Below are 15351 nucleotides of genomic sequence, written 5' to 3' on the forward strand. Positions count from 1 at the left end.
TTTCAGGACTTGCAATTGAGGTTGTCATGTGTTGTCCGTCATCCGTTAACAATTGAACATTTTTAGCTCACTGAACTGAAGGTTGTAAAGTTCAAATAATAGAATTTTTGGGGCTTTTTTTGTTGTCCGGACCATAACTTATTAGCTCACGTGAAAGCTCAAGTGAGCTTTTCTAATCACCTGTTATCCATCGTCTGTAAACTTTTCATACTTTCAACTTCTCCAGAACCACTGAGCCAATTTCAACCAAACTTGGGACAAATCATCCTTGGGTGAAGGGGATTCAAGTTTGTTCAGATGCCCTCTTCAAAGGGGAGATAATCGCTAAAATAGGGTGGGGTCATATAATAATCTTCTAAAGAACTACTGAGCCAGAAAAGCTGAAATTTACATGAAAGCTTCTTGACATAGTGAAGATTCAAGTTTGTTAAAATCATGACCCCTGGGGCTAGGTTGAGGCCACAATAGGGGATCAAAGTTTTTACATGCGAATATATAGGGAAAATCTTTAAAAGTCTTCTCGAGAACCACTGGGCCATAAGAGTGGAGATTTACCTGAAAGCTTCCTGGTATAAAGTATTTTCAAGTTTGTTCAGATCATCCCCCCCTCCACCTGGGGGTAGGGTGGGGCTATAATTGGGAATCAAAGTTTTACATGTTGATATGTAGAAAATCATCCTCTCCAGGCCTAATGGGCCAATATCACCCAAACTTGGTTGGTACAATGCCACAATACACCGTGGACCATCGTGACCATGGTGAAAAGATTCAGTAACGCAGGGGTTCTAGATTTTTGAAGCGATCGGTCTATTTATTTTTCTCAAAAACAAAATAAATGAGTTTTCTTTGTCTAACACATATCGCAAGGAACGCACAGAAGTATTAAGAAACAGAATATGCCCCATACTTTGAATGAAAGTAGTTACTTTTCTCAAACACTCGTGTTTAATATCGAGTACCTACGAAAATCCGCATGGATGTTTGCTTCATGAGCTGATTTCAAGGTTTGAAACAATTTGAGAAAGAACCAATGTAAAATTTCAGGATTCCTGCACCCCTGGGCCCTTAGAAGTGGGGCAAAAACTTCCAAAAATTGACAAATTTTCAAACATTTCTTCTCTACAGCTGCACAACAGCAAGGCCAAGGTGACTCAGGTGAGCGATGTGGCCCATGGGCCTCTTGTTTTGTTTCAGAACTGTCCCAAAAGTATTCTGTTACAATTCTTGTACAATACATCGATCAGTAACGTCCTGTGATCAATAAAAATTCTAGAGTATTTCAAGGATTCTGGTTCTAAATGACATGTTAGGAACTGTTCAAGAACTATTCTAAACACTCAAGAACAGTTCATGAACACTAGAACATATTTTTGCAGGGGTTAATATTACAAATATTATGTTATGTAAAATCTTTAATCAATATGCGCTTTTGGAGGCATTTGTGCTTTAAGAACAAATCTTGTTTTATACTGCTGCTGAATATTTGAATTTAGCTTAGATTTGCAGAACAGGATAATTGTTTTATAGATTTTGCAGCCCTGAGTGCTAAGTAATACTCAGGTGATTGTGAAGGCCTGTGGGCCTTTTGTAAATTATCTTGAAAACTTGATGTCAAATTCAAGTTGTTCTCATGTTTGATTTACAGGCTGTTGGAAAGATTTACTCAGGATTGTGTCAGTGTGGTGCCTGGGGATGCTTTGATGAGTTCAACCGTATTGATGTATCTGTGCTTTCTGTCATTTCAACTCAATTGAAAACCATTCAAAATGCTCTCATCCTGAAACTAAAAAGATTTCATGTGAGTATAGATCTTCAAAAATTCTTGAATTCAAATCCATTTCTAAAACTTAAATAATAAGATTTTTAGGGATTTAATGCATATTGTTTATGAGTTGCTTTATCAGAGAGCAATAAGATCATATGAAAATTTCAGTTTGAGGGACAGGAAATCAGTTTGGACTTGAGAGTAGGCATCTTCATTACCATGAACCCAGGTTATGCAGGACGTACAGAGTTACCTGAATCTGTGAAAGCTCTGTTCAGACCAGTGGTGGTGATTGTACCAGATCTGCAGCAGATCTGTGAGATTATGTTGTTCTCGGAGGGTTTCTTGACTGCTAAAGTGTTGGCCAAGAAAATGACAGTATTGTACAAACTGGCCAAGGAGCAGTTGTCAAAACAGTACCATTATGACTTTGGTCTCAGAGCACTGAAGTCTGTGTTGGTCATGGCAGGTGATCTAAAACGCGGCTCTCCAGACTTGCCAGAGGTGTGTTTATTTTTTTAATTTCTTACAAAATTCAAGCATGCATTTGGTTTTCCTTTGAGAACATCTTTATGAAGGACATACAAGAACTGGCCTGGATTTCTCGAAATAAACTTAAGTTGAAACTTGGACTTAAGTATGAGATTTCATGAAGTTCTGGCTACTCAAATCAACTCTCAAGTTTGAGATTTTTTCGAGAAATCCAACCCTGAAATGAAATTAGTTACACTACTGTCTTTGCAAAAGAAATAATTGAAATATGATATTGAGTGCTAATTTTCTTTCATCTTGATTTGAAACAAAAGACTTACTGGCATGAAATATTGATCATGATTTTATAGGATGTAGTGTTGATGAGAGCTTTAAGAGACATGAACCTGCCCAAGTTTGTGTTTGAGGATGTACCCCTATTCCTGGGGCTCATTGGGGATCTTTTCCCAGGTTTGGATTGTCCCCGAGTAAGGTACCCCAACTTCAATGATGCAGTGGAGGCTGTGCTTGAGGACAATGGATACAAAATGCTAGATGTTCAGGTAAAGGATTCATTTTCAGTTTTAATAGATTAACAGTTAACTGAGCTATAAGCTCAAGTGAGCTTTTCTGAAAAGATCATCCATCATCCGTCCATCTGTCCGTAAACTTTACACATTTTTCTTGACTTAAGAAAAACACCCTACATAAGATTGAGATGGGTGTATTATGTACTGTTTTCGGTACTCTTGTACTTTTACACAGTTTTGATCACTGGGTCATTTTCAACCAAATTTGTCATAAAGCATCGAATTCAAAATTGTTCAAATGAAGGGTCACACCCCTTTCAAAGAGGAGATATTTAAGACATTGTGAAAATATGGTGGCATCTTTTAGAACTATTCTTGCAAGTGAAGATAATTTGGAATTTCTTAAGATGGGGTGGGGTAATTAAAAAATCTACTCAAGAACCACTGGGCCAGAAAAGACAAAACTATTGTGAAAGCTTCTTTAAAAGAGTGCAGATTCAAAATTGTTCAAATCATTGCTGCATGGGGTAGGGTGGGGCCACAATAAGGGAACAAAGTTTTAAATGGGATATGTAAAAAAAAAAAAATCTTTTAAATTCTTTTTCTCAAGAACAACAGGGCTTGATAAATCATATTTATATGCAAGTATCCTCAGGAAGTGCAGATTCAAGTTTGTTCAAATCATGACCATGGTGGTGCCACAATATAAGATCAAGTTTTACTTTAGAATTTATTGGGAAAAACTTTAAAAATCTTTTTCTCTAAAGCAACAGAGCCATCATTAGTCATCTTGATAATCTAAAGTCTGCAGGTAGTGATGTTAATAGGCATCTTCAGGTAGTGCAATCTGCGTCCGTCATCGTCCATTGCGCATTGTGCATCATCCTTTAACTTCTTCCCAGAAACTGCTGGGCCAATCTTCACCAAATGTAGTATGTAGTATCTGTAGGTAAAGGAGACTGAATATTGTAAATTTCATGACCTAAAGTTCCTTAATTTTGGGGTAAAAACTGTCAAATTTATGTATTTCTTTAAAAAACTTCTTCTTTACTCCTGAGCATCTAGCAGAGAAAGTGAGTATCTAGTAATGATGAGCAAGGAAGCTTCTACTAAAATTGTAGATTTGATGATTCCAGGAGTAGGGATTTTGGTATTAGGGTGGGGCCAAAATGGTCAGTTAAGAATAGTAATTTTTAACTTCTTGATAACTATCATTCCAATTCTTTTTAAATTTGGTATGAAACATCTTTGGAACAAGGGGGACATAAATTGTAAATTTCAAGATTCCTGCATCCCTGGGGCCTTAGGGGCGAGCAAAAACTACCCCAAATTGACCAATTTTCAAAAATCTTCTTCTCTAAAGCTGCACATGGTTAAGAAACACTAAATGGATGTTGATGTAGAGCAGGAAGGCCTCTACCAATCTTGTAAATTTCATGATCCCCGGGGTAGGGATTCTGACCCCAGGGCAGGGTCAAACTTACTATATAGTGTTTATGTGTAAATTTGCTTGATACTGTATAAAATCTAAATGCATATTTATAGATAGCAGAAAAGGATGTACAAAAAATGGTGAATTTCACAACCCAGGGTTTTGACTCTAGGATGGGTCCAAAATTAGTCATATCTTTAATATTAATGCACCTATTATATTATTTAAAGCCTTTCATCAGTATATGCACTTTTGAGGGCATTAAAGTTTTAAGAACACATCTTGTTTTTATACGCCTGTCATTAGACAAGACGTATTATGTTATGGTGCTGTCCGTGCGGCTGGCAGGCTGGCTGACTGTCCGTCCCGAGGCATGTTTTCCAGACTTTTTTCCGTAACGGATGCAAATTTAGTCACAACCTCCCTTTCAGAGAAATACATAATCCGTTAACATTTCAAACATTTCAACTTAATTGGTGCACTATGACCTACTTAAGGGCTAAAAAGTAGATCAAATGGTTTCCTGGACTTTTTATCATCATAGATATTGCGCCAACATTTTGTCTCGACCTCACTCCCGGAGAAATACATAATCAGTTCACATGTCAGACCCACTTTAAGGCTTTTCTATTCAGATGTGTGTTGTATCAATTCAGAGTGCACAATATGCTTCCAGGTTAAATTTCACTGTCCGACGGGCGTATATTGTACTGTTTGTGGTACTCTTGTTATATTGTTGCTGAACATTAGAATTTAGCTTAGATATTCAGAAGAGGATTTTTTTTCAAATTTCATAGCTTTTGGGAGTAGAGATACTTTTTATGCCCCCCTTCAAAGTAGAGGGGCATATTGCTTTGCACCTGTCGGTCGGTCGGTATGTCGGTCGGTCATTAGACCACATGTTGTCTGCTCAATATCTTGAGAACCATTCACTTGATCATAATGATATTTCATATGTGGGTTGGTTATGAGTAGAAAAGGACCCCTATTGTTTTTCAGGTCAAAAGGTCAAAGTTCAAGGGTCAGTCTACTCTGGACATTGGAATATACTGTTTGCTCAATATCTTGAGAACCGTTTGCTTGACAGACATCAAACTTAATACACTGGTACATCCTAAGGAGTAGATGACCCCTATTGATTTTGAGGTCACATGGTCAAGGGTCAAACTGGACATAGGAATATAGTGGCCACTCATTGTCTAGAGAACCCTTTGCTTGACAGACATCAAACTTGGTACACTGGTACATCTTCAAGAGAAGATGACTCCTATTGATTTTGAGGTCACATGGTCAAAGGTCAATGGTTGAACTGGACATAGTAATATAGTGTCTCTTATATTCTAAAAATTATTTGCTTAAGGAGTAGATGACCCCTATTGATTTTTAGGTCACATGGTCAATCCACTCTTGACATAAGAAGATATTGTCTGCTCAATATTTTGAATTGATGATACTACTATCAATTAAATGATGTGTGTGTATAACCCTTTTCAATTTTGCACCATGGGGGGACATATGTGTTTTACAAACATCTCTTGTCCACTAGTACTCAGATGACCGATAAGGCCTGTGGACCTCTTGTTTTTTAATAAGAGGACCAGATTTACTTAGGTGAGTGTTGTGGTCCATGGGCCTCTTGTTTCAGAATAACATATGGAGTAATAAAGATGTCTACTATATACTTTTCTTGGTTTGAGATTCCACAGTTTAAATGTAATTAAAAGTTTCGTTTGCTGTTTTGTGAATAGGTCGACAAGGTGGTTCAATTGTATGAGACTATGATGACACGTCACACCACCATGATAGTGGGTCCCACAGGAGGAGGAAAATCAGTGGTCATCAACACACTGGCCCAGTCCCAGACTAGGTGGGTTTAAAACACTATTATGATACACATTTTTAACATTGTCACTTAATTCCACACATGGCATTTTAGGGATGAATCAAATTATTAATTTGTACTGGTATACAACTGTCTAACAATACATGATACGGTGTTACGACGATACAATGATTTGAAGTTGGGTTAGAAACTGAGCTTTTTAAAGATCAGGATCGAAGTCCAATTAATCCATTATTAAAGATGTCAGGCAGAAAAAGCGAAGTCTAGTCTGCAGATAGTTTGATAGAAAAGAAAATAAGACAGCTGTGTGCAATCAATGTTCAGAGACTGATGCAACATCAAGAGGCATGACTAATTTTATGGTGTTTCTAACCTGATATCACAACATTAACTTTGAGCGGCATAAGGTAAACCTTCTCTTCTGAACTTGGTGGAAGAATGGCCGTTGAACCATGAACTACAGGTTGCTGGTAGTGATAAAGAACGAAGTTCCAATGGGTTGAACTATATATACTTTATTTTGAAATAATAAAAAAGGAAAAACATGATTTTGTTTCGCTTTTTAAAAATTAATATTATGTCTCCCCTTCCCAGAAGGGGGACATATTGTTTTAGTGTGAATTCTTCTTCCACTTCTTCCGCTTCTTGTACAAAGTTTCTTTGGGCCATAACTTTTTTATCTTTTGACATAGGCCTTTGATATTTGTTAAGTGGGTATACCATGATAAGACAGTGTGTCGCGTACCATTTTAAATTGCCTTTCACCTTGACCTTTTATGTAAAGGTCAAATAATAGAATTTTTTGGGCATTTTCTTTGTCCGGACCAAAACTTTTTAGGTCACCTGAGTTTGGTTAATTGAACATTTTGAACTTCTTCTTGATAACTACTATTCCAATTCTTTTCAAATCTGGTATGAAAAATCTTTAGGACAAGGGGGACATAAATTGTAAATTTCAGGACTCCTGCACCTTTGGGCCTTAAGGGCGGGGCAAAAACTGCCCAAAATTGATCAATTTTCAATTTTCAAAAATCTTCTTCTCTAGAGCAGCACATTCTTAAGAAAAACTAAATGCATATTGATGTAGAGCAGAAAGGTCCCTACCAAAATTGTAAATTTCATGATCCCCGTGGTAGGTGTTCTGACCCTAAACATGGTATATAGTGTTTATGTGTAAAACACTTAAATAACATCTATTTTAGCTCACCTGAGCTGAAAGCTCAAGTGAGCTTTTCTGATTGCCTGTTGTCCGTCCGTCTGTCTGTCTATCCATCTGTAAACTTTTTACATTTTCGACTTCTTCCCCAGAACCACTGGGCCAATTATAATCAAACTTGGTCAAAAGCATCCTTGGGTGAAGGGCTTTCAAGTTTGTTCACATGAAGGGCCATGCCCCCTTCAAAGGGGAGATAATCACAAAATGCAAAAATAGGGTGGGGTCATTTAAAAATCTTCTCAAGCACCACTGGGCCAGAAGAGCTGAAATTTACATGAAAACTTCCTGACATAGTGCAGATTCAAGTTTTTAAAATCATGATCCCTGGGAGTAAGATGAGGCAACAATAGGGGATCAAAGTTTTACATACAAATATATAGGGTAAATCTTGAAAAATTTTCTTCTCAACAACCACTGAGCCAGAAAAGCTGAGATTTACATTAAAGCTTCCTGACATAGTGCAGATTCAAGTTTGTTAAACTCATGACCCCTAGGGTTAGGATGGGGACATGATAAGGGATCAAAGTTTTACATAACTAATAAATAGAAAAAAATCTTTTAAAAATTTTTCTTTAAGAACCATTGGGCTAAAGAAGTTTACATTTGCACAAAAGCTTCCTGACAGAGTGCAGATTGAAGTTTGTAAAAATTATAGTCCTCATGGGTGAGATGGGGCCACAATAGGAGATCAACATACAAATATATAGGGAAAATCTTCTGAAAAATCACTGGCCAGAAAATTTACATTTCCATGAAAGCTTCCTGACATAGTGCAGATTCAATTTTGTAAAAATCATGGCCCCCAGGAGTAGGTTGGGGCCACAATAGGGTATCAAAATTTAACATGCGAATATATAGGAAAAATCTTTAAATTTGAGCCCAGGTGAAAGATGTGGCCCATGGGCCTCTTGTTTAGTGCTGTTAATACTAAATTGAAACTAAATGGATATTTAGAAAGAGTAGGTAGTCCTTTACCAAAATTGTAAATTTGGTGATTCCAGGGGTAGGGGTTTTGGTATCAGGGTGGGGACAAAATGGTCAGTTATTAAATGTATGAACAATAGACATTTTTAACTTCTTCTTAATAACTATCATTCCAATTCTTTTTAAATTTGGTATGAAACATCTTTGGAAAAAGAGGGACATAAATTGTAAATTTCAGGATTCCTTCACCCCTGGGTCCTTAGGAGTGGGACAAAAACTGCTCATAATTGACAAATTTTCAAAAATCTTCTCTAGAACTGAACATGTGTAAGAAAAACTAAATGCACATTGATGTAGAGCAGGAAGGCCTATATCAAAATTGTAAATTTCATGATCCCCGGGGTAGGGGTTCTGACACTAGGGCGGGGCCAAACTTACTTTATAGTGTTTATGTGTAAAACACTTGCAGTGTAATAAATAACGTCTTCTTTTAAATAGTGCTATTGATACTAAATTGAAACTGAATGGATATTTAGAAGAACAGGTAGTCATTTATCAAAATTGTAAAGTTGATGATCCCAAGAGTGGGGGTTTTGGTATTAGGGTGGAGCCAAAATGGTCAGCTATTTAATGTGGGGCTATAGTGATGCTCTGGTGATGCATAAGGCTGTGGGCCTCTTGTCTATTTTAGTACTCTGCAATATATATATATATATATATATATATATATCACCAAGGAGTGTGCACTATTTTCCAAAACATACATTTGAAAATAATTTTGGTACATATACATGTAATCGAACCATAATTGCTTTTTTTCAGATTAGGTATTCCCACCAAGTTGTTTGTGATTAATCCTAAGGATCGTTCAGTGATTGACCTTTATGGTATCCTTGACCCAGTGACCCGTGATTGGACAGATGGACTTCTTTCCAACATTTTCAGAGACATTAACAAACCAACTGATAAAAATGAAAGGAAATACATTGTATATGATGGTGATGTAGATGCATTATGGGTAGAAAACATGAACTCTGTTATGGATGACAACAAACTCTTAACACTAGCTAATGGTGAAAGAATCCGCCTGCAGAAACACTGTGCCATGTTGTTTGAGGTAAGTTTTGTCATGAACCAAAGTACATATTGCATTATACACCCAAGGGTCAAAAGTATTTCTGCACTGCTAATTTTCACTATTTAATTCATTGAATAATACAATTTTTAAAGCACTCAGTCTGATAAAAATATATCTGCTGCAGCAATCACTATAAAAATTTCACAAACCATGCATAATCACCTAGATTTGAATCTGTTATTGTTATTTTTAGCTCACCTGAACCGAAGGCTCAAGTGAGCTTTTCTGATTAAAATTTGTCTGTCGTCAGTGTCGGTGTCAGCATCGTCATAAACGTTTCACATTTTCATCTTCTTCTCCAGAACCACAGGGTCAATTTCAACCAAACTTGGCACAAAGCATCCTTGGGTAAAGGGCTTTCACGTTTGTTCAAATGAAGGACCATGCCCCCTTCAAAGGGAAGATAATCACAAAAATGCAAAATTACGGTAGGGTCATTTAAAAATCTTCTTAAGAACCACTGGTCCAGAGAGCTGACATTTACATGAAAGCTTCCTGACATAGTGCAGATTCAAGTTTGTTCAAATCATGGCCCCCGGGGGTAGGTTGGGGCCACAATAGGGGATCAAAGTTTTACATAGAAATATATAGGGAAAATCTTTAAAAATCTTCTCAAGAACCACTGAGCCAGAAGAGCTGAGATTTGCATGAAAGCTTCCTGACACAGTGCAGATTCAAGTTTGTTTAAATCATGGCCTCTGGGGGTAGGTTGGGGCCACAATAGGGAATCAAATTTTTACATTGAGATGTATAGGAAAGTCTTTAAAAATCTTCTTCTCAAGAACCACTGAGCCAGAAGAGCTGAGATTTACACGAAAGCTTCCTAACATATTGCAGATTCAAGTTTATTCAAATCATGGCCCCATAGGTAAAAATCTTCTTCTCCAGAACCATTGGGCCAAGGAAGTTAACATTTACATGAAAGCTTTCTGACATACTGCATATTCAAGTTTGTAAAAATCATGGCCTTCAGAGGTAGGTTGGGGCCACAATAGGGACTATAAGGTTTTACATGCAAATATATATTGAAAGTCTTCAGATATGGGCCAAGGTGACTCAGGTGAGCGATGTGGCCCATGGGCGTCTTGTTTTGTATATGTGTTACAGTTTTTATCATTCACTAGGATAATTATGTATGAACTTAATCTTACACATTTCATATTAATTAGCAATTTGAAAAATCTACCTTGTAATTCATAAATCGACTCACAAAAACTATATAAAATCACACTAAAATTAACATTTGTCATGAATCTTGAGTGAATTCTACAGATCTGAATTTTTCATAATGATAACATTAATTGTCAAATTTTGGTGAAGTTCTTAAAATATGAAAGTTGTAATGAATATATATATGAATATATATATTTGAAAAATCTACCTTGTAATTCATAAATCAACTCACAAAAACTATAAAATCACACTAAAATTAACATTTGTCATGAATCTTGAGTGAATTCTACATATCTGAATTTTTCATAATGATAACATTAATTGTCAAATTTTGGTGAAGTTCTTAAAATATGAAAGTTGTAATGAATATATAGTGAAAATTAGCAGTGCAGTAATACTTTTGACCCTTGAGTGTAATACAGGTTAAATATTGTAGTAAATCATGATTTTTAAATTGCTTGTAGAAGTATAAATTTTGATATTTTCATGCAGCTGTTTTATTAGTAGGAAAAATTTCATGTAAATGAAAGTAGAAAAACCAGCGATAAATGAATGTCATGTTCAAGATGAAGACTTTCAATTTTATGATTTTAAAGGAAGAAAAAATGTAATTTTCCATTAACAGGTGTTTGATCTCCAGTTTGCCTCACCTGCCACAGTATCCAGATGTGGTATGGTGTATGTGGATCCAAAGAACTTGGGATATGATCCTTTCTGGCACAAATATGTCCACTCCAGACAAAACAAGCAGGAAAGAGATGACCTCAACAGACTGTATGACAAATATGTCAATATTCTGATAGACATGGTCATTGAAGGAATTCTTGATGGCAGACAGGGAGACAAAATGAAGACAATTGTGCCAGTTACAAATCTTAACCTGGTACAGAATCGTTACATTTCTTATTATGTTTAAAAAATGTTTATTAATATGTTCTTGTGCTAGAATAGTAATGTAGTGACATTTTTACAAAAAAGAGCAATTCTAAGAGTATGATTATAATATGTTGAAATAGTAGAATACAATCCAGACAAGGTGTAACTTACCAGTGTCTATACATGTATGTATGTAGCCATAAATAATTGCATGTTGATTGTTATAGAAACACAACATACGTTTATGCGTAAGTTTATGACTTTTGAGTGTACTTCTCTATTTTGTTTTTTAGTTTGGAATAATGCTCAATTCCTGAAGCATCTGATGCAAATCTACATAAAATCAACTCACATCAGTTAGACTTTGATTTTTTCATGGTGCCCATGGTGAATTGAAAGCAATACCAAGAAAAATTCCTTTCTCCCAAATACCCCAATTAACATGCTTATCATTAGATAAGATAAACACCCACAACATAGCTAGGTATCTAATCATGACACTATTTTGCCATCAAATAACTTCCAATCAGCTTTTGCATCCTGTAATTTGATTGGTGGATTAAAAAACTTTCATGATTTACTTCCCTCCCAATTGACAATATATGGCAGTCTGGGGGAACAAATTCATAAATTTGGGAAATAGAGATTTTTAAAAATCCAGATTGGGAAATCAGGAAAGAATGGCAAAATCTGGAAAATCATGTCGTAATCTGAGTTTGAAGTTGGCTTGTATGATACTGGTGTCTTTGACTGTTTTAAATATCAATGTCCATTCTATAAATTTAGTAACAACTGTTTATATACACAAATTCTTCTTCTTTTTTTTTTTTACCTGTTTATATATTTTTAACTTTTATGTCTGTCGGATGTGATGTTAAAGGGTGTCCCGTGTCAATTATCACAACCCCCTTGGCACGCAAAAGATTGTTTGCCTGATGTTCAAAAAAGAGTAGGCTCACTGAGGGCCGTCAGGAAAACTCAAACACTCACAACCAAACAATGCCAAAACGGCATAAAACCCCAATCAATCAATCTATTAATTTAGAATATAAGTTGACAATGATGGAATCCATTTTCATCCCTTAATATTTACAGGTAACACAGCTTGCTGCCATGTTGGATTCACTCCTTGTTGAGGAAGTCACAGAGCCAGACGACCTGGAAGCCTTTTTCCTACAAGCTCTATACTGGTCTATTGGAGCTGCTCTCCTGGAGGATGGCAGGATCAAGTTTGATGCTCAGATTAAAAACTTGGCAGCCTTGAGTACTGCCAGTGATGATGAAAAGAACTTTGCTAAAGCAGGTGAAGAAGTATTGAATTTTATATGTGTAAGACTCCAAAGTGCGATGGGACTCCAAAGTGCGATGGTCACGCCAAACCCCGATAGTCTGCACCAAACCCCGATGGTGTGACACGCCAAAGTGCGATGGTCCACACCCATGCGTCAAAGTGCGATGGTCTGACACGCCAAAGTGCGATGGTCTGACACGCCGAAATCCATTGGTTTGTAAGCGACACAGTGTTGTGGTACAGACTGTACCAACCGTGTGTTGTTTCACTAAAATATCAGTGCAAAATCCATGCATAAAAAATAAGAAGTTCAACTTATTTCATTACCATTTACTTGTCGTGTTATTAAACACAAAACTTTCCAACGCGAAATCGTATAGAATGTTTTGCATTATAGCATATTCCCAGGATTTTATTATGTGTACGTCACAAGTAATAAATGATCATGAATTAAAGAATGTTAGCTTGACAACAAATGTACTTTGCCGTTCTCACTATCCTCAACCCTGTATACCTTGCCGTTGCTGTCGTCCATGTTGCATTACTTCGGTTTCATTTTGAAAGACGTTAAGAATGACGTCACAATGACGTGACGTCACAAACGTTACTGAACTCCGCACCATCGGACTTTGGCGTGCCCATCGCACTTTGGAGCGACCATCGCACTTTAGAGTCTTAAATATGTATTTTGCTCATATCATCAAACCTCTGTCCCAAACTGAAAATAAACACATACATATAGTACATGAATGAAAATGTTTCTTTGCTTTAGGGGAAATCCCTAGTGCCCTTCCTACTCTTTATGAGTATTTCTATGATGGTCAATTGAAGCAGTGGGTGCCATGGTCCAAGAAGGTGCCAAAATACATTCACGACCCTGAGAGGAAATTCAATGAGATACTTGTACCCACTGTAGACACTGTCCGTGCCACATGGTTACTGGAGCTGATGGTTGGAATTAAACACCCAGTGGTTCTGGTGGGAGAAACTGGTACTTCAAAGACTGCTACCACTGCCAACTTCCTTAGGACTCTCAGCACTGAAACACATGTAAGATTTAGAGAAGAATAGCTCAGAACTACAACTTGAACATGTATATATCAAATTAATTACAGCTGACAGGTGTTACTTTGTTTGAATGCGATAAACAATGGATCTGTGTTGCCTATACTGGATATTGTATGGTAGTGAAATGTTTCCTGTAATAGTAAACATTGGAGATGGTCATAATTTTATTTGTAGATGCTGCTAAACATGAACTTCTCCAGCAGAACCTCATCTTTGGATGTACAAAGAAATCTGGAGGCCAATGTTGAAAAGAGAACCAAAGACACATATGGTCCTCCACCAGGCAGACGTTTACTCATTTTCATTGATGACATGAACATGCCACAGGTATTTTGGCTGAAATAAGATCATGAAAGATTGATATCAATCCCTTAAAATACACATTACTTGTAGAAGAGTAAGCTAGCTTTCCTGAAAAGGATTAAAGTCAAGTTTTGCCTAGATTGATAGGGGAGAGGAGGGTGTATGAACCAGAAATGTGAAATCAGTGTCCTGAAAAGTGCCATATATATATATACTAGCGGAAAAAAGAAACTGTGCATTATAAAATTTAGTATAATTTTTCTATATTTATTGTTTATATTTATAAAATCTAAACAATCTATAAAGGTGATGTTTTTGAACAATATCGTATAGTACCCGACTCAGATGCACGGACTTTTTCATGATTAGTGAACACATGTTGTTTATTGAAGTGTTCGTACGCACGACTTTTACTGGCCAATACTGTTTGGTGTAAGAAGTGTAAAAGGTTTGTTTGGACACTATTCGTTAAGGAAAGCACTTTAGATTTGACAAAATTTACCCTTCTGTCATGCCAATTTAAGACTCGGCGAAAACCAACGTAATCGTGCTGTTGGGATGCTTCAAACTGGAATGGCACAAAATATCGTAGCAAGACACTTTGGAGTTCATCGGAACACCATCCAGTCATTATGAAGACGTTTCCAACAATCTGGTAACACTCGGAATTGACCATGTTCTGGGTGTCCTCGTGTGACGTCACGTCGACAGGACAACCACATCACCGTATATACTCGCCTATAAGTCGTTTTTTTGGGAGTCAATTTTTGGTCCAAAACTCCATGTCCGACTTATAGGCGCGTCCTAAGAAGATTGGTATTTTTCTGGGCGGCGTAATGTAGTGTTTTTTAAATAACTCCGATGATTATCATGGACTACCACACAAATGATTATTGTTCACAAATATTTAGACATATTGTATTGTTTATGTATTTTAAAATCATGTATAAAGTACAAGTATTTATATATTATTATCTAGTTTAAAATTATTTACATATCGGTAACTAATACTTTCAATTCAACTAATCTATCGTTTATCGGTAAAATTGAATTACGAACCCGATTTAATATTGAAATATTCATATGTATACCGGCTGAAATATATTTCATAAAAGATCGAATATTGTTAACAGATAATTTAGATCATCATTCTTGACTCTTAAAAACTCTATTGTTGATACAAGGAATTATACCGGAATCCCACAATAACAGTTTTCGCGAGGCGCGTGCCACTAAGTAAACACGGAGTCAGGTACTGGTCATTAGGAGACCATAATTGCTTAGATAAACAAGGGACCATGGTCCATATTAGATCAAGGGA

The 15351-nt window shown here is 36.5% G+C and overlaps 1 protein-coding gene across 4 annotated transcripts in view; it reads left to right on the top strand.

Moving 5' to 3' along the window:
• Positions 1-15351, top strand: part of LOC125664627 (dynein axonemal heavy chain 10-like) — a 228130-nt gene that overhangs the window by 109564 nt on the left and 103215 nt on the right. For all 4 annotated transcript variants that reach the window (XM_048897447.2, XM_056154597.1, XM_056154594.1 and 1 more), the window contains 9 exons: positions 1646-1798; positions 1934-2269; positions 2608-2799; positions 5947-6065; positions 9004-9298; positions 11118-11375; positions 12464-12671; positions 13432-13709; positions 13902-14054. In XM_048897447.2, coding sequence (XP_048753404.2) covers positions 1646-1798; positions 1934-2269; positions 2608-2799; positions 5947-6065; positions 9004-9298; positions 11118-11375; positions 12464-12671; positions 13432-13709; positions 13902-14054 — 1992 coding nt within the window. The remainder of the gene's footprint in view (positions 1-1645; positions 1799-1933; positions 2270-2607; positions 2800-5946; positions 6066-9003; positions 9299-11117; positions 11376-12463; positions 12672-13431; positions 13710-13901; positions 14055-15351) is intronic.

This window comes from Ostrea edulis, chromosome 1 (genome assembly GCF_947568905.1).
Source record: "Ostrea edulis chromosome 1, xbOstEdul1.1, whole genome shotgun sequence".
In the NCBI taxonomy this organism is placed as follows: domain Eukaryota; kingdom Metazoa; phylum Mollusca; class Bivalvia; order Ostreida; family Ostreidae; genus Ostrea; species Ostrea edulis.